Here is a 25,228-nt window from a genome sequence, read left to right on the forward strand (position 1 = left end):
TTGCTTGCCGTTCTCTGTCCCTTTCTTTACACTGGTGTAACAGTATCATTAGATTCACTACAAGTAATTCAGCGTATTAACAGAGCTGGAATGAGCCATCAAGCCAGTCTGAATCCTGCAAGCCTTATAAAATTTTGTTTAGTATGCAGACTAAAAATGCTCTGTCAACAGATTTCACTCTGCTGTGAGATAAACATCCATGTTCTGTAAGGAACCATTTTTTCTTCCTTGCAGCTTCTTAGAGTGAATGTCCAAATTATTTGACTCTCACATTGTTATAAAAGAAGGACTTCAACACACATGGCTCAGATGACGTTGTGTAGATTTGCTAGAAAGAATGTCAGGTACAGGGGCTATTACCAAAAGGGACTCAGACCAAAAGTAGTTCAAATAAGGGAGAGAACAAAGCCTTGATGAATGGCATCACCTCTACTGAGTGCAGTGCATTTTCTGGGTCAAGGAACATTCAATTTGTATTAGCAACTCTCAGAACATACTTCAGTTGTTTACTTGCATTGTTGAAGGACTGGATGTTACCAGGATGTAAGCTGCCCTGGCGGCATTTCTGGGCTCCAGCTAGCTGTACTGATCTAGAGCCAACAGGGAACCAGCTCAAATAGGAGTGCTTACTTTTTGTGAGCACGTAGTCTAATGATTTTCTTCTTAAAACTGAGATATACAAAAGCAAGTGATTTTTGAGGACAGACAAGAGTGGGTTTTTTACAGATTTTGAGTTGAAAATGCTCTGCCTTGACATTTTAATGAGCAAAAATAAGATTATAACATGCCTAAAGGCAGTATGCAATTTCATAAACAATATGTGTGTTTGCCTGCTGATGAGAGGAGTACCATGTCTTATAACATTAACAAGATAAAAGGATATTTCAAATACTTAAGGGGTTGTATTGTTTATTGGAAAAGCACCCATGATAAAACTTGTAAGCAAAGCTGATTTATTTTCTACCATCTTCTTTCTGAATAATAAACAGTCAAAATACTCTGCTAGTATAATTAGGTAAACTGACTTCAGTTGTAGATGATTTATACAGTCTGAGAATCTGGCCCTATCATGCAGATGTGTTTGCTCTAGCCAGCTCTCTCGGAAGCTGTATCCTTTTAATCCACTACAGACAAAGAGGGAGTGTCCATTGTTGCAGAAACTGCTATATATTATATTTGTGTATTTTCCCAAACAGATTGCTTAGCTGTTGTTAGAACAAACATGTTAATGCTGTGAAAAGTAAATAAGTCAAACTTTCTGCTTGAATATTGTCCTGAAATAGTCAAAGAGGAGACATTTTCCATAATACCTACCAATAATATTATTAGTGATTCATCGGGTACCTTCAGCTACTCTATTTGGCTCTTGAAGCTCTGATTATTGTCCTCAGATTCTCCTCCCCATCTTATATTATTTTTTAAATCCACTCATGGATTCTCAGACCTCTTTAGAATATAAACTTTTCTAGGCAGGGCTGTTTCCGTGATTTTGCTTCACACATAGAATCCTAAATTACAATGAAATGCTTTGATTGACATGACATAGCGTAGCAGCAAAAATCCTTGAAAGAGCCTCAGGGTTTGAAAGCATGAAATCTGAAGGGGTACCCAGGTGTCACTGTCCCCACAAAGGTCTCTGTGAATCCCATGTCCTCAGCCCTCTCCTGATGTACTACATTCTTGCCAACTGTGCATTTGCATCTCTGGTTAGCAGACCTCTGAATTATCGAGAGGTGAGCCTGCACATGAAGCCAAACAGGCAGTTTTCTTAGCAGAGCTGTTCAATCTCTGACTCTGGTTTGGTTTAAACCAAGCTAAAAATTCGCCTGGTGCTCAGCAATTGGTCCTGCACTTGGTTTGAACTTATCCTATATTTTAATGTGTGTCATCTTCTAACTCTTCAAGGAACCAGGACTGGCAAATATGTGAGGTAAACGTGAAATAAAGTACATGAAGTTTTAAGGCCTGAAAATATGAAAAGTCTCCTATGTGATCTGAATTCCTTTATATATCTTCAAAATTCAGCATCACATATGACAGAATAAAGTAATGCAGTTCAGTGAGTGATAGATTTGAAGAAACACAATTTATTAAGTGCATCAATTGACATCACATCTCAGGGAAATCCTTTTCTCTCTCTATTATGTTCAGAACTGTCTACTTAGTCCTAAGGCATAAAAAGGGTAGACACTCTATTTGATTTTCTGTAATTGTGACTTACCCTGAGCTCCCGTTACCTTTCCTGCTAAATTATATTTTCATGTGACTTCAAAAATCACAGCCATCTAAAAAGTTTGAAATAGTTTATAAAAAGTAGGAAGCATATGCAAAATAAATACTTGTATGAATGAAAGTGAAGACAAATGCAAGGCTCTCAAATTTTATATCTAACATAATTTTTGCTTTTGTGTTTTTGAACAGCTCTATTTGATGTATTCCTTTGATTTCTTTTAACCAAGCCGTATTAGAAAGAGTAATCAAGAAAGAAGTCCATATTACATTGTCTTTATGAGGTCTAGTGTCTATCAGTATTTCTTGAAACTTCCTAACAGGTTTGATTCAAGTTTATTTTTTGTGGAGAAAATGCTTGTAATAACCCTCAACCATGGTTTGCATTCAGCCTGCTTCTGGCAGAGAATCTTTCTCAAATTTACAGTATTTCAAAATAATAAGTCACGTTATCTTTCAGAGAATCTGTACTGTAGCTTTCGTAAGTTTGCAATCCAATTGACCAAAATTAGATTAACAGTCCCAAAAAAAGATCTACTGAGTTCACAGTGTTGAGCTCACTGATCATCAGTTCTCCCTCCTTTGTCAACATGTGCATAAAACAAAATATTTTTCAAATCAAACTAAAGAGCCCTTCAGTCATTATCAAATATCAGGGTTGCAAAATATTTTGTCTCTTTGATCTCCCCTGCTGCCTCACCTAACAAAAGACAGGCTGCTTCTCTCAGGAGCAAAGACGACAAATCCTGTAGCTATATCCAGGATGCTATTCTCCCGGCTGCTAAATAACTGTTTCCACATGGGTGGCACCAGCTTCAGGGCATCCTTTATAATTCAGGTTATGAAAGGTGTCTGGTGCAGACCTTTATGCAGCTCCCTTTCATAGTCTGATAATAGAACTGTCTCAAATTTTTCCTCCTGAAACCAAAATAAAAGCTCATAAAGAAAGCAAGAGATGGTTAGGAATAGTCCTTCCATTTTTTTAAAAAAATCAGCCTGTACGTTCAATTTCAAGACAGGTAGATGTTTACAACATCTTGTTTTGTACTTTGGGGTCCACCTCAGGCACCTGGTTGCTAAGCAGCAAGTCATCTCCATACTTTGTCTCTATCAGGATGTTGTTATCTCTTGCCTCTGGATGTAGAAGGCATTAGGACTGTTATCTCTGAGGTCCCTTCTGGGAATCCCATATTTTGCATCTCTTTTTGGATAGCTCTTTTCTATTTCAGCTCTTAAATGGAACACTGATTCCCCTTCAGTAACTCCTAATTCAGTCATTTATTAATCTTTGCTGTGGTGGATGTGGCACAATGAAATTTGGAGATTAAAAGGCTGGGTTTCAGAGAGATGTAAATCCAGGCAGTCCCGCTGAGGTGAAAGAAGCTACGCTGCTAACTACCTGCTGAGAGTCATCCAGATTGATAATAATAGGCCCTAAGTTTTGTTTCTTTTCCTTCTCATGAATAATCTGGAGCAAATGTGACTGTGAATGTAAGATTAATCATCCTTGACTGTATCTCGTGTCTGTACATCTATGAAATGTGCATTTCCCCTGTTGATCTTATGCCTCAGTATGACACCCTTGGACTTCAAAAAAAGAAAAAGCCCAAAACACAACAATGTTCTGCTAAAAAATGCTGGGCTACCTACAGCAATAGTTTCCACTAACGTGTTTTATCCATTTTATTTTCTTTTTTTTTTTCTTTTATTATTTGCTAACACAGCTATTTTATAGTACTTTAAATGGTAGTTTATCACTTGAAGCAAATATGGAAATACATCTTGCAAAGAGGCTGATACTAACCGAGGGCAAATTAACATCAACACCACAACCCACGTACTGAATTATCACGTTTGTGTCATCTTAAAACAAAAAAGAAGTCCAAGATCTGCTGGGAGTTGTTATGGTTAATACTCTGTCAGTGTTTCCACTCTTACCTCTGGGGCTCAAAACTTACACTTAAAATTGCTTTGCAATGAAAACATGCAAGTGCTCAGATTTACAACAAAATAATTGGCACTGGGCCAAATCCTAAAGATCTTTGCTTACTGCTAACTTCCACTGACTTCAGTGAGCACGTACCCTGAGTAAAGGCTCAGGGTTTGGATGGCATATTGGAGAGGTGTTTTTGTTGTTTGTATGTTTTGAAATGATACTTTAAAAAATGTTTTATACTATGCATTAAAACTAAAGGATTTCTGCATGCAGCATGAAAAAACACCAGCCACATTTGACATTCTGCTACCTGGCTGACTTTATCTGACTTTTCAATTCCCTCCTCTTTTTCTTAAACCACTCTTTTCTAAATTGTGCTGCTCCACAACCAAATATAGATAGATCCAGGTGACATTATGCTTCTGCTTCTTCTGTCCTTCCTAGACACTTGTATCAGTTCATACTTTGTGTGAATATATTCTGACCAGTTCTTGCCTAGCTTCTGTGCTTTAACTTTGAGAGGATATTACTTAGGTTTTCAGTCAAAGAAAGATCTAGAACACAATGCCAGAATTTGGATGCTATATGGCCTATGGGCTTAATAGAAGCCCAGAGGACAATATTTTGTCTTACACAATCCCACAGGTTTCTTCACTTCTTTCTTTGCTGCCTGTTCACAAACAGGGATTCAGATCCAAATTTTACAACTTGTTTTCATGTTTCCAGTTCAAACCCTTCTTAGTGAGAGATGGCATAGAAACTTATACCTTACAGAATTTTGTTGGTTCCCTTCCAAATTTTCTTTTTCATGGTTCCCTTCCTCTTCTTAAGCATAGTTTTGCAATCTGGTAGCAAATTTGCTGCCTTTTATCTTCCTTTTGCTCCTCCTGAAGACTAACAATGTCTCATCATGTGAACTGCTACTTGCCAGCCCCTCAGGAAGCCAGGGCATTTGGCCACCCTGGCGGTGCCAGTTCAGACACCACAAGTCTAACAGGATCCATAAGGTCACACCATCCTGGTGCACACTGCTGTCCTAAAACCACTCTGGCATGAAGTCCTGGATCTGGGGGCACAGCTGATAGCACTTGAGGAGCAAAGCTAGTTAATCCTCTGGGCTTCTCCATGCTTTACCTGGGTACCCACAGGCTGTCCTTCATCTCATGTTTTCAGTTCTTAAGTCCTATGGCAGCTACCACATACATAACAAATGCTGTGTCAACTAAAATTTTTTCTATCTTGATAACATTTTCCTTGTCATTTGTTCTGCACCCAGTTAACTTACTGTCCCCCATGACAAAGATACATTTATTTTCAGATCCAGTGCAGATCTGGAATATTTTCTATTAAAATTCTTCTCAAAGTGCAACTTAAAGTATGCATTTATTATCCCTTTAAACAAATCTACTCTAGTAGATTTCTAATTTTCAAAAAGCATTTCCAAAAATTTTTGGGAAAATTATGCTTGTAGTACCAGTTTCCAGTGAATCTGTTACTGCTACAGAAAGTTTCCATCTAACTCTGTCTTTTGTCTTTTTGTTATGACTTTTTAGTGATGCCAAGCAAAAACTGCATTCAATGTCCTAAATAAAGAATAGACCAATACTCCACATGGAAAATCTGTTTAACTTGCTGATGATATTGTCATACAGATGACACACAGTTACTTGGCACTTCATGGAGATATTTGAAGGCCTAAACACTGCTTCGAAAAGTTGACAATATAAACATGTATATTTGGAGATGTTAATTAGCAGGAGTTGTTAAGTATGAGATTTATGATCTATCACTGACTCCTTTTGCTCAGGCTAATCCATTTATTTTATATTTTTTTCCTAAACCTCCAAGCTGCTGAACATATCTTCAGCCAGCTACTGTTTCAAGATCAACTCTGCAAAACAAAGCCATTTTATTTTTATCCTCACCAGCTGCACAATTTTGCTTCTCAAATTACCTCTATCAAAATTTCAAGATTATAATAACTGAACTGTAAAAATGTGGTTTCATACTGAGATAGCTGGTTTTATGTAAAAACATAGTTACATACAGGATATCATATGTAGACAGGTAGAGAATTTAAGATGGTAACTATTTCTGAAGAACTGCATTAATTTTTCTATTAAGACTTTTTTTAAGGTTCCTCAAAACTCTCTAAAGTTAAACTGTTGCTAATGAAATCTTGCACATGAACATCTAATAATTGTAACAATGTTTTGGAAAAAAAAGCTTGTAATACTTTATTAGGTGAACACATGACATTGTGTTCACCTAATAAATGAAGCTTCCTAATTTTGCTGTTGTAAGACAAAAGAGCTGTTGTCATTGACATAACTTACCAATTATTTAATTTACTAAGAGTTACTGCTTTGATAGGAAAGGCAGGGATCTTGAACCAGTAAAACTGTAAAGCCTTGTCTTACAAAAATAATATCTGTAACTTCAAGAGGAACAGCATATTGCATGGGGCTGCATGAGGGATTCAGGCAGGCAGGAAAGTAGGGACATAGAAGGAAGAAGAAAGGAAAGTCAAGTTAATAGAAAGAGTTTTAAAGAATGTGACTATGAATCCTATGAAAGTGGAGGGTTTTTCTGTGAAGTGATTCCCTTTTTTCTCATCTATTTTATTGTTAGAGTAGGTGTAATTCTTGAATTCTTTATATTAACTGAGTAACACTGACTTATAAGGTATGTGAAATATTACAGCAGAAATCCAGTTACTGTCTACTGCTGAACTAAAGAGCAAGTGCAGTGCTAAATTCTGAAAATTTATATCAATTTTCTCCCATCAATTGCTTTTTTTTAATATGCCGCAGAGTCTATGTATAGGACTGTACTGGAGAGATATTAACTCATGAAAAGGAGATTTTTTTCTTTCTAGAATTCAGCAGCTGGTAGTAAAGATAAAATGACATTACCTCTATTGCTACTTCAGGAATATTGTATTTATTACACTGTGTTCCCTAAAATGCCAGAAAAAAAAAAAAAGGCTACCTTTCTCATCTTGTTTAAAAAAGAACTGATCCTTTTTTCAACCGGACTGGCCATACTTCTTATGGCCAGCATCTAGTCATAGTTGCATTCTCCTCTGAGGAAAATCACTCTGTTAAAATTTTTCATATAATGTTTGACTGTCATTTTTTTCGGACCTTTACAAAATGTTTTAAATTTGTCTACATTCTAGCAGGATTTGGGTAGGTCTATTACAGCTGTTGGCATTCATGTTAGCATGAATGTTAGCTGTTGGCATTCATAGTCTCTAAGGAAGATGTCCAGAGCATTTTTCTTGGACGCCAGGCAGGTACTGCTAAAAAAGCCAGTGCTGTTGAAAGGCAGAACTGCAGCCTCAGGAAGTCTGTGGGAATTAAGCTTCTGGGGAAGGCAGGAACTCATAGGACCTTCAGCAGAGCACACTTGAAAAGGGCTGTTTTGAGTAGCCCTGGTCCTCAGCTACCTAGCCCAGAAGGAGGGGACAAGATGGGGAAACTAGGAAAAGGGCTTTATTTCTTTTCCATAAGGAATGTTTTGTATTATCTCATTGTTCAGGTTTTAAATTTTTGAATAGTTTCCTGACATACAAAGACACTATGAGGTTACATCAAGGGATAAATAGGTATCCACACACAAGGAACAGGCCATGTAAAACCAGAAAATGTGAGGAAATTAAATGGAACTGAAGACACTCCTCTGTGAATAATGCAAGTACAGCTTAAGTATAAGTGAAAGGGAAAGTACAAATGGTGGGGTTTGCTTTTTTTCCAAGTGTACTTACGGCATGAGTGTCAGCATCCACACATTATTTATGTAAGGTCCTTTTCCCTAACAGAAGAACCACCGTCCATTTTCTTAACAGAAATCTCTAAACTTGGCTGAGCCTGGAAACATGGAAGCTTTTCCTGTAAAGACTCATTGTATCAGAGAGCCTGGTCATGGTTTAAAGCATTATTGTGAGAATAGGAACAGAGAAACCTTGAAAGGCAGAGTGTGAGTAGGCGAGGTAGCACAAAAGTTAACTTTTTCCCTGAATCTTTAATGGTCAGAAGGATGAAATCCATTTGTCATTATAACCACCTACAGGAGGTAGATCTAACTGCTGTGATCCTGCCAAAGACGCCTGCGTGCCCATACTTTGTGAAACTGGTACATGATTCATCTTGGGGCTACAGCTTAACTGCAGCACTTCACATTCTGAAGCCTGGATAGGCTCACAGTTTTCTCTCTTTTTCTCATAGGTGCATAACTTTCCATTATAGGACTGTCTGCAAACAGCAGTTTTGCTTAGCAGAAAGTTTTAGTTTGAATGATTTTGCTCCACATAAAAAAAATGATTTTGATGGCATAAAACCAAAAATTATTTTGTTGGCATAAAAAAACCCCCCAACCAACAACTGCAGCTTTTCAGCATGTCTTTGAGAGACCTATGGGCAGGAGAGAAGAAAGTCAGACAGACTAGCCATGCAGGGGAACAGACAGCTGACCAATCTTTGCAGGCAAGGTTCAAGACCTCACTCTGACAGAATCTCAGTGGTGTTCACCTTACTTAAATTTCACCTTTTAACTCAGCTGTAGCTGCCTACTCTAGTCAATGGAAAAAAGATTTCTGCTCAGAGGGGCTAATTTAGTTCACACAAAGCATGCTTTTCCTCTAAGTCACCTTTGATAAAACAGTTTTGGTCTGCGTTCCATTTATAACAGAGGGGGACTGAACTACTAACTTACCTACCTATAGTTGGTTTCTAATTACAGGTAAGGCTGTACAATGTAACCTGGCATGCTTTTTCCCCCCTCCTCTTTTGTCTGGAAATTTCAATTGCAATCAGGGAAAGCTCCTTAGCAAAAGTTTACATATTTAAGAAACTGAAAAAATCCTCAGGACCAGATGTTTTGACATTGAAAAATAAGCAGAAAGTGGTTTTTTTTAAGCACTCCAAAAGCATGCATTTCACTGGAATGCTCATTATCAGAAATATTTGGCAAATCATTACAAGTCACCTTATGTTTACTTGTAAATTATTCCTTAATTAAATAATTTAAATTAAAAGATAATGTGTGAATATAAGTGAGAAATTATCTAATATCACTTATAAGTAATATAAATAAGTACCCTAAGAGATACAATAAAAATTGTATATGTCGGGTCCTTGAGTTGACTGATACTAGCTGGTAAGAGTAGGTGCATTTTAAAAATGCATTTGAGCCTGAAACATCTTAACAACTGGATTCTCAATTTAACTGCACAGCAGACAGGGACACTTATAAGTTTACCATGCTTAATGTTTTGTTTACTTGTGAGCATAGAGATGCCTAGTCCAAGGCCATTACTCACTGTATGCACAAAGGCAAGAAAGGCTGGGTCAGGGCTTTTAGACTCTCATTTCAGTCTCAAGATATTTTGATTTTGGGAACCACAGCAATAATTAAACCAGCACAGAAAATACTGGCAAATCAATGATGAATAGTACACCTATATACGGGATGTTTTAGAAGGTGACTTGTTTGCATCACACCAGAAGTCTGACCCTTGTTTGACAAAAGCTAAGGAACGAGCTATGAATGAGCAATTTTTGAAAAAAAAAAAAAAAAAAAAAAAAGGAAGTTGAATACTGAGGTAATGGTAATGGCCATTTGTCTATAAGATCATATTTAACAGTATTTGCTGTAACAGTCTGTCAGCTTGGCTTTGCCCTCTCGCCTGTAGCTGTGCCTATAAAGCATACATTTCTTTGTCTTACTCTGATGAATAAGTGAAAAAAAATTCTAAATGCAAATTTTAATAGCTCTGTGAACACCAGTTTATAGTAATTTTTCTCCTTTCTTAGTTAAGCCTAATCATCAGTTACTGTAGGTCAGCTTCATTTTCCTTTTCTATTTAGAATACTAGACTGCTAAAATGATCTTTATTAATAAAGCAGTGCATGTGTGGCATTTTAATAAAGCTTTTAAATGGCACTCAGATATGGAGCACATTATGCCTACAAAAAAGAAAAGCATTAAAGTTTTTGGTGTTACTCACCTAAAGGACTGCAATCCCACATTGAACTTGCAGCCTCCTGTGGCTGGGAAATACCTCTGTCTCACAATTATTCATGCTATGGTATTTTTAACACAACTGCAGCCCCTAAACAGAAACACTTTCATTTGACAGTACTTAGCAAACTACTCTCATCACCTAAAAACAGGTCAGCTAAGAAATGCTGACCTGTCAAGGAGAAAAATTCCATGAGCCGCTAGTAATATGAGACTACAGACATGAAACTCATTTTATTTCAATAAATAAGAAGATGGGCAAGCCATTTATCACATCTAACTGCTGATGTCAGAGACACAAGAAATCTGTTTTTTAGACATCCATTGTAAATATAGTTTACAGAGTTCCTGACTTAAATTCCCTGACAAGGAGCATTTACTCTCTCAATTGGTCTACTGAATAAAAGGGCATTTCCTCCAACAGAGGTATATGTCAAAGGAAAAAAAATTCAAATTATTTCAGTCACTCACACATAGATTTCTCATTTTCAAAGCTGGTCCTCTTTGCTAATGAACATGCAAAGTTTGCTTATGCTTCAGCACTTTCCTGGGAAGTGCTTATTTAACACTGAATGACAGCTTGCCTATGCAACTGGAAGTTGTGCAGGACTGAGTACTGTTAAGAATATTCAGCTCATGCTCACATCAGAAAACCTAGTCCTCTGCCTGACAAACATGAGTATAAATTTATCAAAAATGTAATCTTATACCCATCAGGAGTATGCAGCAATGGCTCCTAGGCAGTAGGCAAAACCCTTGTCATACAAAGAATTACAGTTTTCTATCAAGTGATTGAGACTTACTTGCATTTAAATTAAATAAAGTGCACAGGAAAAATGAACCTCTAAGCCATGTTTTGGATTTCAAAAATCCAAAACTGATGTGCTCCATTATCCTGAAGAAATTTCAGGCCTTCGGTACTCTCAGACACTTAGAGGCATATTTTAGACTGCATTACTCTTTGGAGTGTGACACAGAAGGACCCAAACTGTAGGAAAGTTTGAATGTCTCAGCAGTGGTCTGGAAAGCAGCAGAGTTGTCTTGAATGTGATTGGATGTGTGAGAGACACATAATTTCTTCAAAGCTTTTAATACTAATACTAATGCTATGAAATGAAGATAAATAAAAAGACTGCGAATGTGTGCTCTTAGAAAACTGCATGAAAATAGTTACCTCAAAAAGGAAATTAAGACTAAGAAAAGAGTCTACAAAGAAGGTGGGGAGGGGAACAAGAGAAAGAAAAAAAAGTAAAACAAATACTGTGGAAATAAAACCGGACCTTTCAAGCACAGTTCCTTAGGTCAAATGATATTAATTGTCAAGAAAAGTTGAGTGAGTCCTTTGAAAATGTTTTTTTAGGAGATGTCAATGGGAAGGGAAAAAAAAAGAAAAAGGCTGTGGTAGAGTAAGGACAGGATAAAAATCTGGTTTGGACCTTCAGCAAACACTTCAGCTTACCTTCTTCCCAGAACCATGAACCTGGGGAAAACAACTGGAATAATGGGAAAGAGATTACAGAAATTTATGACATGACATTAAAATATCAGTTTAATGTGTCTGTTGAGGCTAAAAGATAAAAGAAACTAGGTAAACTCTGTTATAAAATTTTACTTTGAAAGTCTGGAAACAAGTTTCCTTAACAAGATTTATCAATACAGAAATGATGTAAAGTTAAATGGAGGTCTCTGTTGAGAAGCAGAAAATGTGATCCCAGCAAATACAGATTTGCAGATCTGACCTCAACAGAATTTGACAAAACCAAATCAAAATGAAACAATAAAAAAAAAAGAAATCCTCCTAGATCGGTTGTAATGAATAAGATGTACAAATTCCTAGACAGTTTTCTAGAAAATGTATTAGGTCAAAGGTAGACTGTGTCTACTTGGACTTAATTTAAATTATTGAATACACTGCTGAAAGAGAATCTATTAGCAAAGACAGAAAATAAGTAAAGCTGTGAATAAGTTTTATGGAAAGTTCAGTGGGAGATGGATACTGTTGAAAGGAGAGGTTGAGGGTTGGTAATTGGTGGATTTCTTCAAAGAGCAGCACTGACATAGTTTTAAGGTCAATATTGCTCTCTCTAGTTTTATTACTGGATTTTTTTGCAAAGATTACGCAGGTCATAAGGCCATTTCCCTCTGGCATTGTTGAGGAATACATTTAGCACAGACAGCTCTGTGTGCAGCTGCAGATCGAGCTCTGGGTGGCAGGACCCCAGGCAAGACTGTGAGCAGATGACCCTTTGCATAACAAAGGGTATGGGGACCTGTGGCACAGCCTGGTGACCAGACACTGAGACACAGCAGGAGCCGAGGACTCCAGACCTTCCCAGGCTTACCTGTACAGGTGTAAACCCCAGGCTTTCCTTGGCTTGGGGTCCCTCCTGGGAGGCAACCGCCTCAAGCTGTTATTTTGCTATTGCACTGTGATTAAATAGTTTTAAAGATCGAAACATCTGAGAATGTGCTATGGGAAATCTGGGGTCAAGTGAGTAAGGAAGCCTGGTGTGACTGTTGAGTGTGGGATGTGAAGCTGGGAAGAGGCATTGGTCCCAGCTTAGGTGGTCTGAGAGGGACTGTGCCAGAGTGGCTCCTGGATGGTCAGGTGGGGAAGTTTCTTTAAAATGAGGAAGGAGGCGCTTTCACATATGGGGAGGCGTGGATCTTGAGGGATGGAGTCAGGGAAATGTGATGAAGTTCAGCCCTGGAAATGCAAACTTCTGTACCTGAGACCTGACTGAAACCACTGCAGATGAGGACAGACAAATGTATCCTGCCTGGATCCCCTGGAAATTCAAGAAAAATATAATGGAGACCTCTGGTTCACCAAGGAGACATAAACGTCAGAAGCAAGTTTTTTGGGAATTAATGGTACTGTACAAGCTCTCATAGAGAATACCGTTCACAAACTCAGTCACCCTTTTTCAAGAAAGATTGTTCAATACTGAAATGGGGGCACTGCTCTGATACTAGAATGAGATGAAGAACAGAGAGTTTATTTTATCTCAACCCAGATTATTTAGTATAAAAAAATTAAAGGTTGGTAAGATATATGAAAGTCTGTTATGTGATGAAAACCTGCACCAAGAATGGAAAGGAGATGTTTAAGCTAAAGCAATATTATTAAAATTATAATGCCACACAAGCTAGCAAAAAATAAATATATACTGGAATTAGAAGAGGATGAAGCACAGAGTACATCCCTTAGCCATTATTAGACCATACTGGTGTTATCAGAACTTTTTAAAAGTAGTGGAAAAAGCTGAATTCAACAGAATTAATTTATGAAGAATACAGTGCAAGAGACTGAGACAGTGGACTGAACTCTCTTCCAGCTGTGTAAATAAAAATAATTTGTTTTGTTTCAGTGAAAATTTGCACTATTTTAAATTTTTTTTTTTTTTTTTTTTTGCCACAACAGATTTCAGTCAAGTAATTTTTAGTTGTAGATATGTAATAGATGTCTTCTCCATTTTGGCACCATTGAAAGTGTGAATAGAAGAGAATGAACTGATCATATTTCTATTTTGTCTTAGATATCTCAAAGTGCCTAGAAACTTATCTGACATATATATCACAGTAAAAACAATACCAGAGAGTTTCTATCAGAACAAGACTAAGAAAGAAATGTCAAAATAAGTGTAAACACAAGAATGAGTCTGCTGGGAGACATTGGTAGGTTAGAATATTATTTTCCTGCTTTAATGAAACTTTCCTTTGCATAATTTGTTGCAAAACACGTAAAAATACTTTAACTAATTTCTTTCCCTTAGTCTTACCTTCACAGCATGTACTCACCATTTGACACAGAGGCATGGAAGTAACACTGAGAAGGAAAACTGTTCTTTCTTCCCCTTTCATGGGATGTTTTTAAGCTGTTTGGTATTCCTTTGAAGACTACAGCAGTAGTTTACATGCTGGATATTTATCACTGGTGTGGGGGGTGAAACACTAACTGCACACCATATTCCCTGCCCTTTTAAAATATTGATGAGTAACCATCTATGGAGCCTCATAAAGTATTAACTCTTTAAGTGGGGAAGATCTCTGCTTAACAGCATAGCACAAGTTCTATGTAATTTAAATCCCACACAACCCAAAGAATTTCAAGCTATTGATGTTGGTTCAATATCCAATATTAACACCTGGTTTTGAACCTCAAGTAAGCAATATTGCACTATTGATCCAGCAGGACAGGTGTGTAAGTTCAGTCTTTGTGATCAATGTGGGGATATTCATAAATTAGGTTCACTCTTGAACTTCAATGCTTAATCCTTTTATTTGCTTCCTACTCTTTTCAAATTCCATTTTATGTACTGCTTATCAGGTTAGCTTATGTTGGAACAACTGCTGCTTATCCTAAATTGCCATACCTGAATTTGAAGACAATGGTCTGCACTTCCCTGAATATTGTCCACTAGGTAGTCAGTGTGTGAAAATATCACACTGAGGCTGACTCATTTATTTTTTGAAATACACAGTCCAGATACCATATGTATTTGGAGATCTAATTTATCTTTTGTTCTTCAATTTTTTTTAGCAGCTCAAATTACCGAGCTGACCTGAGTGTGAGCAATTTCTTTGACCCATGAATTTGTGGTTCAGAGGATAATTTTGAATCCTTCCAAAGACATGTGACTACAGTACAACACAATTATAGTTGTATTTTATCAAATAAAGTAGATGGAAATGGGAAAACTGTGGGAAAAAAATAACTGGTCTTCACATAAATTCATCAGTATTTTCAAATAAGTAACTTTCACATGACAGATTGCCTGCAATGTTAGGAGCAGGACTTGATATCCCTTCTGAGGTATATGAGAAAGCCTGAAAGACTTTTAACATATTGACATGGAACTCTAATAGCCTGAAGGAAGAATTAGCAGGGCTAATCTACCCTAGTGGCATTAGCTCAAACATTGTAGATGCTCAGGTGTCCCCATAAACTTAAAAATGTTAAAGGAATTTTCAAAGATAACCCTATTGCCTAGGAATACCGCAGCCGTTGCTCACAGATGAGTGATAACAACTCGATTCATACCTAAATAAATGAGCAGAAATGGGTTCTTTCCTCTTCATATACAAAAGTCAGTAAGATAAAACAAGAATAAAGTTAACAGAATTATGTGCCAGCTACACCAAAACATAAAGAACTCATGCCATGTGTAGGATTCCTTTCTTTGGACACATATTCATTCAAATTTTAGTTTTCTTCACTAAATTCCAAGGTACATTTAGATAAAAGGCATCAGAAATATGATCTCTACTGCCACTAGATTTCTGCTTATATTGCTAAGTTAGTGGTTAAATAAATGTGCAGCTGTCTTTAATTGCTACTACCCAGAAGACATTAACTCAGGATTCATTAACTAATGACTTCCTCCCTTACTGAGTTGTAAATCTACAAAAGACTTTGGCAAACTAGTAATTTGCCCTCTTGGAAACCAGATATAAATGTTCCAAACAGGTGGGAGCCATAACTACAACTACATGAATGTAAGAAATTTAGCAATTGCATGTATTTGTGTGGTACCCTCCTAAAGTCATTCTCATGGTAAACTTTTAACATATCCACTCAAGTCATACTGAGGTGTGAGGTAAATGTTTTCAAGAGCCTATATATTAGTTTAATAAATGAATTATTAGTTTTGCAAGATTCTTAGTCACTCAGGCTTTAGGGTTTTTGGCACAGTAGCAGTATATATAGTACCACAGGATGGCTCTTTCAACAGCCAAGGTGTGCTCACCTGCAACTATGCTCCTAGTCCACAGGAAATGGTGGTGGGAGGCTTTAGCATGTGTTTAAGAGTGAGCTGCTTTCCTGCAACAGAGGTGTGTGACTAGCACAGGAGAGTCATCCTTCCGAATTTCAGCTACTTGGTAGCAGCCTGAAGTTCTGTCTCTCAAACTCAATGCTAGTCAGAAGTTGCAGTACCTGCTCCCTGTCATCTTCTAAGTATGCTCTGGAGGGTGTGAGATAAAACTCATTTCTGGACTTTAATATGAGCAGGGATTATGTGTCACCAATGTCTGGTTACACTGGATTAGAAGGAACCTTGCAGCTATTAGTTGCTGCATTATTTTTTTAAAAATTGCTTTTCTGCTGACGTGTTTTCAAAGGCATTTTGAAGGTTGCTATTATCCATGTTGGTTCTGTTTGTATATTTGGAGTCACAATAAGTGGAGTGTTTTGCCACAGGAAAAAAAAGTCAAGTTTGAAGTGTTTTGACACAGAAAAAAGTTGTTGTGGGCTAATTAGATACTGCACAAACAGTTTTGCTGTAAATGCAGCAGACATGAACTTGTCAACCTGGGCAGCAGAGAGTACCTGAAGAAAACTTAGTTTTCTGTGAATGACAGGATAGCTCCCTCAGCATGGGACACCGCAGGATAAAAGCACTGACTTATGCTTCTGTAAGACTCTAGTTTCTGATGTACCTGAGAAATAATCTTAGAAAATAAAAAAGCCTCCAAGCATAAACAGTAAAAGTAAGTTTTCATGACATCACAATTTCTTTTCCATCTTCCTACTTCCTTGGACCAGAAAAATAAAGCTTATTACCCCAGTGATCAGAAGTCTCTTTGACTCTATCTATTGAAATGACAATACATCATGCTATCTGATTATATTTGCAGCTCTAAAATGTGAACATACAGATTGTTTGTTTACTAAGAATATCTCTATCCAAGTAATGGCATCAACTGATTGATCATAGCTTTTGCCTATTCCAGTGTATTGCTTCAAATACTCAAAAGACTGAAAAAAAATTGATGATCATAGTGTTTGATTATAAACTAGTTTGCAGCCTATTTGTTCTCTGGCCAGATGTGCCTAATTCCTGTTGTCATCTTTGGAAGCACATGGGTGCACAAACAGCAAGGGGGAACCCTCTGAGCAGCTCTTCACTTTCCCTTGAGTTTTGGATCCATGCCAGTCTCTTCTGGGAACAGCATTCCGTGACCCAGCAGGAAAATCCCTCAAGCACCATTGTTATCAAGTGGCACATGGAGTTCCTTAGCCATTCTGGCACATGGTGAGCATCACAGCTGGGATCACGGGGAGCACACAGTCCACCAGGCCCCATGCACAGCCCAGAACACTTGAGCAGCTGGTGCTGGCAGTGCAGAGAAGGCTGCAGGTACTTTTGGGACCTCACTACAGGCAAAGCTTTCCACTGCCCATATAACACTTCAGTAATTCCAGAGAAGGGGACTCAGGGGGGTGGGATTTAGGTACCGTGTCCTTTTAGAGCCCAGGCTTATACCAATAATCCATTTACTTTTCATTTTCCATGAACCAGGGAAACTCCAGTAGAGCTAAATGTGTGTAGTGAATATTGTATGCTATTATTACTGGAAAAGCTCTTCTCTTTTAAAGAGGTTGTATTACACAGGGAATACCTCAGCTCTCCTCCTTGGAGTATAGCTTCTAAATAAATACATAAAAAAAAGAAGCTCAAAACCCGCATCAAAACTCTACCCACACAGACAGATAATTTGAGCTCACTCTCCGGAAAGTGGAAAGCTGTAACTGCAGAATAATGTAGCAATCTTTCTATACCAGACTCAGGCAGCCACTGCCTTTAAACTCAGGCCAGCACAAGACCTTCCCTGTCAAGCAGCTCTTTTGCTCACACCTCCTGAGGCTTTACCCACCTGTAAGCTCCTAGTGACAAGAACCTCCCTATTTTTACATGTTTACACAGCCTCACTATGAAGTTCACAGAAAGATCTGTCAGGTGCTATCATGGTATCAATCATGAGTAACAGAGGATCAGTAAAAGCATATTATCTAAGTCAGCTGTAAGGAACTTTCATTGTGTAAGGTTACTACTCTACCTTTTACCTCTCTGTCTTCCAAGTTATACCCTGGCAGTCAGAAAAACTTTTCGCATGCAAGTCAATTAAAAATTCAGAGGCCATGCTATTTGAGCTGAAAGTTGATTTTCAGTAAGGTAAATTGAACCACACTGAAAAACTCACAAACAGAAAAAAGGCTGTGAAAACAAAAATCCTTTTCTGTGTGGTGTACATAAGGTTCGTTGTGGTAAAGCTGTGACTTATCTCCTGTTTTAACAGACTCATTAAACAGTGAAAGTTCACTGATGAATCTCCCAGAGAAGTAAAGTCAAGTGAAATACCCCAAGCCCCCAGACAAAATTATTTTCTCTGAACCTTTGAGGAAAATAATTTTTTTTCCAACAAAAACCCTTTACGTGATCTGATACTTGGTGTGGAAATAGCTAACAACGTCCACAGACAGCGATCCCCTCCCTGAGCCCCGTCACTACCCCAGCATGTTACCATAACAAGGAGAAGAAAACACAGGCAAAAATCCACAAACCCAAACATCTCGGAAGGCAGGTATTTTCCCAGCTCAGACTCCTGAGGTGACAGAGAGAATTCAGAAGAAGCAGGAGTGTCGGAGCAGGCACCGCAGTCAGAGGTGGCTCATTGCACTCTGCCGCTGATCGTGGCACAGGGCTCCAAATGAAAATCAAAGCAATACATCTCTTTTCAAAACAAAGAAAGAGGGGGGAAAAAAAGAAAAATCTCATTCTCCGAGTACCTTTGATTCCTGGCTGGTAGTTGATGCTGGAGACGGGGGCTGCTCTGTGCTCTCCGCTTCATTCTCTTTCTCCACACTGTCCACGCTGACTTCAGCCGTGCTGCTCGGAGGAATCATTTTACCTCTAAAACACTGCTACTATCAGGGAAAAAAAAAAGGCTACAGATGGTTCTTGATTTTTTTCATTTAACGTCCTCTTTCTTCTCTGCTCTTTTAGAGCAAATGAACTCCGACCGCTTGGTTTCACTGTATTTGCCAGAGTAGAATTCTCTGGATTTTCTTTTTTTTTTTTTTCCCCTTCTCCTCCTCCTTCCCCTCCTTCCTCCCCTCCCCTTTCCTATGCGATTGTGCTGCGAGGGAGTAAGTTATCGATGGTTCTGTAGGTCACTTGTGTGCCTGCTTTTCCACGATACTCCTCCCCTCCATATGAAGCCTGAAGGTGTGGAGCGGTGTCGTGACCGCCAGCCCCACGGTCAGAGGGGAGTGAGCTGAAGCAGCAAGCCCAAGCCCAAGCCACGCACACATGCACACATGCACACACACGGCACTGAAGGGAGGAGTTGTATTTCTAATGCTGTGAATAGCTCTGGACGAGCATGTGCTGTCATAGTAGTGAAAGAAAGTAACGCGTGCATGCACACACACACACACACACACACACACACACACACACACACACACACACACAGAGGCAGGCAGTGACTACGACGTTTGGAAGCATTTTACCTTTTTAACACACTAGCAAAGACAGAGTTGAAGGGTACCCTTATATTCTTTCATGTCTTTTACAGAAGAAAAAAAGAGGAAAAATGACTCTTTTTCCTTGTCCCAGAGATTTTTTAAAATCCTAGCTACTCAGTGTCTCTAAGGCTCCCACCTTGCCCACATCCCCAGCTTGCTAGCAAACGACAAGACAGAGTCAGGGGAGAGTTACCTGTGGATCCACGTGTTCCTTGCTCCCCTCCCAGGCAGGGAAGCCCAGCTCTGAGCCATGCACACGCAATCTGGGTCATCTGGAGCTCTCACTATCATGCACATACTATACCTGTAGGTTGTCATAGTGATAACACTCCATCGGGCAGCAGCAGAGCAGAGGCAGCCATTGGGAAGAGCCTGTTGGATTCCCCCAGTGCTGTCATTCCTGAAGATGCAGCACCTGAAGTCACGCTTGGGTCTGCAGAACTGCTGGCAGAAGGTCAGCGTGACTTTGCTGTCTGCCTCAGATTGCTTCAGATTGCTCGAGGTTCTGCCTCTGATTTAAATCTGCTGCAAAGGTGCTTGTCAGCTCTCTTCCCTGCTGAATTGAGGTCTCTATTGCAAAAGGTTGAATGGATGTGCTTCCCACCAGATATGCCTTGCTGACCGGATGCCACTCCATATGGCTGGTGGAGATGACTTCTTTCATTTAAAGAAAACAGAAAAAAGCAACCCAAATATGTTTCTAATAGCCATAGTTACATCCTGGAAAGCAAGAAGAAAAATAATAGTTGTTTAGTAGATCTATACAGGTGTTTGGAGGTGATTTGATCAGATCTAAGTCAGAGATGGTCTTCAGTACCTTGTAGCTCTGGGAGAGGACACCGGACTCCCCTCTGTCCCCATCCCTTAGAAACACAATTGCTACTTGGAGCTGCCTTGAAGGCCTCCTTCACCTCAAATAATCAGTGTATGAAAGTGAAAGCAAGTTTACAATATAGTAGGGGTTATACAGATGAAAGCAAGAGCAGAAATTGCCCTGCAGCCTCTGTATTCTTAATAACTATGCAGAAGCCAGGAAAAAATTCAGCTTCTCTTTGAATCCCCAGTGAATCTTCAGGACTAGAACTTAGATGGGGAAAAGATCTTTATGTTTTTGAAACAGAGCATATAAAATACCAAAATCCTTAGCAGACAATAAAGATGAAATGCTGCAATGCTATTTGCACAGCTACTTCAGAGCAAAAGAGTGTCTTACGGGTCTGCCAGTAGAACCTATTATTTGGCCTGTAGACGCTAACATGATTACAGGGATCAAAACGAGAATACTGTTTGCTCTTCAGGCAGTGGCAGTAACAACTGAGATTGAAGAAAGGAAATACAGAGCTCAAAGGGGCAGATTTGGCAGGTAAGCAGAAGAATTTATTTCCAAGGGCTTGCTTTCTGAAATGCAGCAGTGTCTTAGACCATTCCCTTCAGTGGTGGAGAAATTCTCCAGGTGCAAAGGTAATTTCTTCACTCAGCAAGTAAGATTTGGGCTTTGCTGTAAAATCATCCTCTTAGCAATGAGCAGTGACTTGTTAGAGCCACAGTTTTGGAGAATTAGGGCAGCTGTGAGCAACAGAGATCTTGGCAGGGCAACAGCAATTGAATGCTCTAGCTCTGGCAGTAGCATCCTTCCCTGATGATCCAGCCTAGAACAGCCAAGCCATGGCCAGCACATGGGGTCTGCCCCCTGCAAGGACTCTTCTGCGTGCCCAGCAACCTGAGAGGTGAGAGTCATAAAACTACATTCAGCCTGGTTCCCCACAAGTGTTGTGATTGGCTCTTTCCTGTTAAGAGATTCAAAAACATCTTATGGTGAACTTGGAGGTTACCTTTGAAATGGATGGGGAGTGGCTGGTTAATAGTTAATTCTCTAAATGTTGTAAAATCCTGCACACATTTTGTATGAAGAGCTTGTAACGTCATGACTGTGTAAGTGACTATCATACCACTCTTTACTTTAATTGTTTTACCAAATTAGTACTAACACCTGCTACACTCCTTCTCTTCCCCCAATTACTCACTTGTCAACCACGATGGATTTGTCAGTTTCTTGACAATTAGCTTGGGAAAGATGAGTCAAGCATAAAATTTTACCAAAAAAGCAAAAAGGAAAAGAAACTGGATTTGTTACATTTTTATTTCCTTCCACAGGAGCTGGCTGTTGAAGATCTAATGTATAGTATAGCAAAACAGACTGATCAAGCTAGAGGAACTTACGTCTCTCACCCACGCTTCACTCCAGAGAAGCTGGACTTGTGATTACTGCCGATCAGACTCTACGTGAAGGTGCACAACGGAAATGGGAGCAGTGCAGCACAGTGCTAAACAAGAGGAAATTGAACAGCTTCTGTAGTGTAGAGAGGAGTGTAGTTTTCTGGAGTGGGGAAAAGCAATTTGGATGAATAAAACATGAGCACCAATTCCCAGCCCCCAGCTGAAGTTGTTTGGCTGTGTAAAAGCTGTTGTGTGTTGCCTGGAGTCCCTGCCAAGCATTCCTCTGATGGTGGTCTGATGCTGGCTGTATGGGTGCCGTGGTCTGATGCTGGCTGCATGGGTGCCGTGGCTTGTCTGCCCTCCTTCACTCCCCCTCTCTGGTCCCACACACAGAGGGGACAGGATGTGGTGTGGCACAGCCCTCCACATTGGGCTGTAGCTCTTCCTAAGCTCTGGCTGAAGCCAGCCTGATAAGAGCATCCCCAAGGCTCCTGACTCCTGGAATATATACACACTTGCTGTGCTGCCAAGTCCTACCTGCTGGAGACCTTCACAGTGGCAAGATTAAGATGGTGGGATCTGGCCCATAGCATGGTTTTTGCCTCCCTTTTTTTGCTTTTTTGGTATGGACATTCCTTTGAAATATTTGAGCACCTCTCTGCCAATGATATACATGCACAGTGCTATATTTCACTAAAGGAATGACAAGAAATCAGTACTTACCAAATATCTTGGTTTTGTTCATACTTCCATGTTAGTAGAGAAAAAATAACAAGGAAAAAGGAAAGAGGGAGTATTCAGAACTTGCTGCATGAACCATCCCATGCTTCTGAACAAAGAGGGCCTAATGATATTGCTTGTAGATGGCACTGGTTTAAATTACTATGTACCACTCTCTAGAAGTTTACAAAGCAGTGAGGAATCAGTCTGGTTGCTGCAGTCTGGATTCCTCTAAAGCAGACTCTTGAAAGAAAGCAGAATCAAGTCCACAGAGTCCAGCTTCCAAGAGGATGAAGACTGAGAGCTGAAGAAACTATCAGACAAAAAAAAATGTTGTCCTAGTAGCACTTGCAGTGAAACTTGATCAGCCTCACCCTAAGTCCCTCAGGCCAATTTGTGAGCATTCCAGGTAAGAAATAGTTCTCTTTCTTGAGTATTCCAGGTGAGAAGTAGTTCTGTTTCTTTGTCAAATAGATGTCATTGTGGAAAATGACAAGAGGATACCTTATGCCATCTGTGATGAGAATTTTACTTTTGGCATGGTGCTTTTGGCCAGATATACTGGTTGATATATTCACTGGACTCTTCTCTCAAACATCTGCTTCACCCACAGCTGGCTACTAGACTGCAAGGACCACTGCTGAGTGTCTGTCTGTGTTTCCAAGTGACAGGCTAGTGGGCTCTTCTCTGCAGCAGACATTGTACCCACAGAGAAAACAAGATTAAAATAGTATCTGGGGGTTTTGTTTATAATTGTTAAAAATAGGTTAGAAACTGTTGTAAAATAGTTGATAATTGTTAAACATGTACTTTTGGTTTAGTTATTCTATTGTAAAGGGGTTAAAAGAGTAGTTATAAGAAATATGGTACTCAACGTACTGTATTACATCTAACTAAAAGTGCATCACAACCCACGAGTCAGCCTGGACAGAACAGTAACGGGCCTATCAGGTGCTTCAAACCTTCATGTAAATGAAAGGATCCAAACAGGAACCAATCCAGAGGGACAAAAAACAGGATACAAAGGGCATCTGACCCAATGAATTTGTGCTGCTCCACCTGGAACATCGGTGACATTGCTGGTCAGGAAGACCCAGCACTAGCCCTGCAGCATCCTCAACAGGAACTCTCCTGCTTGGACTGCGAGCCTCCATGCTTTAGGCCTTTTTATTATCATAAATGCTGAAATCACTTTCAGTACTGGGAGTGTGGTCCCATTTTTAACAATAATCACCCACCCCTTGTTTGCTTACTATACGATCTTGGCAGTTCGTTGAGCAGCTAACATACCAACAAATCCCTGTGGATTCTGCTTATCTAAATACCATCTGAGGGCTACAATCATCAGCTCATCAAGCTGGAAGCAAAAGCTGGTCAACGCTCTGAAACCATTCCTGGTACTAATGGAACACTGGTGGCCTGCATTTTGACTAAATAATCTCAAAGTATTTTTTAGAGGCAAAGTATTAAGCCTCCCACAGCTCCAGGGAGCGTAGCAAATGAGTAACTCTGGAAGAAGCCAAACCAACAGATTTGTGCTTGTACTTAAGCAGGAAAAGAATCTGGAACCTCTGCCTGAGTATTAATTTCAAAGCCCTCTTTCTCTCCATCCACAGCAATGCCACAGGGAGTGATGGAGAGATCACGCTGCATCTTGGGCAACTTGAATATATCTTTTAGGGAGGTCATGATGCGATTGAAACACTGCTACACAGACATCTAGACCAGGAAAAAGAAGAGTGCTGCATCCTCTTGTGACTTGAGAAATGTTTGAGAAGGGGAGAAGAGGATGTAATTATAAAAGATGGAATTTAGCCAAGATACAGCATGTAATATGTTCAGTCTTACAAAAAGCATGGCAATACCTTTAAATAACCAGCGACAGTCCCGACCTGATTTTACATCTCTGCTGGCAGTAAGATTCCTTCTCACTTTTTATAGGAATGCGATATAAAAAGAAGAATCAGTAGCAACATTTCCTGCAACTCACAGATGCTCCTAGAAATTCCTGCCTTTTAATAGCCATTTAGTGATTTGGTCCAATATGACTGTAACAGGAATGACCTGAAACAGTTCAGTGGGCTGCTGAAGTGCTGATTTAGCCATGTACTAAATCCTTTCAGGGTACCCATGCCACAAAAAAATTTGAGAGATAAAAGAATTATGATAAATAACATAATCTCTTCTCTTTTGAGACTCTGCTTCACTTCTACTTCCTTAGAAAGTCATTAAGACTCTTTCTGGTGACTCTCAGTAGCAGTCAGAATGGCCTGACATAATCATACCATCTCAGCTAGGTGTGTGTCCCTTTTATCCTCAGCATTTTCCAGGATATGGTAGGAGGAAGGACCAGTAGGGTAACCATGCTGGATCTCAGTCTTTTTTTTTTAGAAACATTTTTGATAGAAGGGGGCTTCAATCACTCCTTTCTTCCCTCGACCTTTCTTGACCTGAATTGCTCCTTAAATTCCTTTGTCTGGTTGTTAGCTTTTCCAGGCATGAGCTGGGTATTAAAGCCTGCAAAGCTTTACTGGATTTGTTTCAGGTTCCTGTTCTTTCAATTTACTCTGGTATTGAATACCGTCATCATGAGCTATTTCTTAACCAATGTCAGTGAAAATGCATTGAGAGCAATGTTTTGCTTAGACTGTAAATAGAATCCAAAATAAGATCTGGTAAACATTCCCAGCATAACCAGTGGCGAACACAAGGATGTGTTCCATATATATGGCTGGCTTTTTTTTTTAGATATCTTACGGGTATGCACCAATTTTTAACAGGCTGTGGAT

The 25,228-nt window shown here is 39.3% G+C and overlaps 1 protein-coding gene across 2 annotated transcripts in view; it reads right to left on the reverse strand.

The window, feature by feature from the left end:
• The window catches only part of STAC (SH3 and cysteine rich domain), a 74,447-nt gene extending 52,573 nt beyond the window's left edge, over positions 1 to 21,874 (reverse strand). The window contains exons 1-2 of one of the 2 annotated variants that reach the window (XM_002197801.7): positions 21,723 to 21,874; positions 18,762 to 20,222 (exon numbers count right to left, since the gene is read on the reverse strand). In XM_002197801.7, the coding sequence (XP_002197837.2) occupies positions 18,762 to 18,878 (117 nt within the window). In that variant the 5' untranslated portion in view covers positions 18,879 to 20,222; positions 21,723 to 21,874. The other variant, XM_030265214.4, reaches the window with a different exon arrangement.
• Between the last annotated feature and the right edge of the window lie 3,354 nt (positions 21,875 to 25,228).

The sequence above is a fragment of the Taeniopygia guttata genome, chromosome 2 (assembly GCF_048771995.1).
Source record: "Taeniopygia guttata chromosome 2, bTaeGut7.mat, whole genome shotgun sequence".
NCBI lineage: Eukaryota > Metazoa > Chordata > Aves > Passeriformes > Estrildidae > Taeniopygia > Taeniopygia guttata.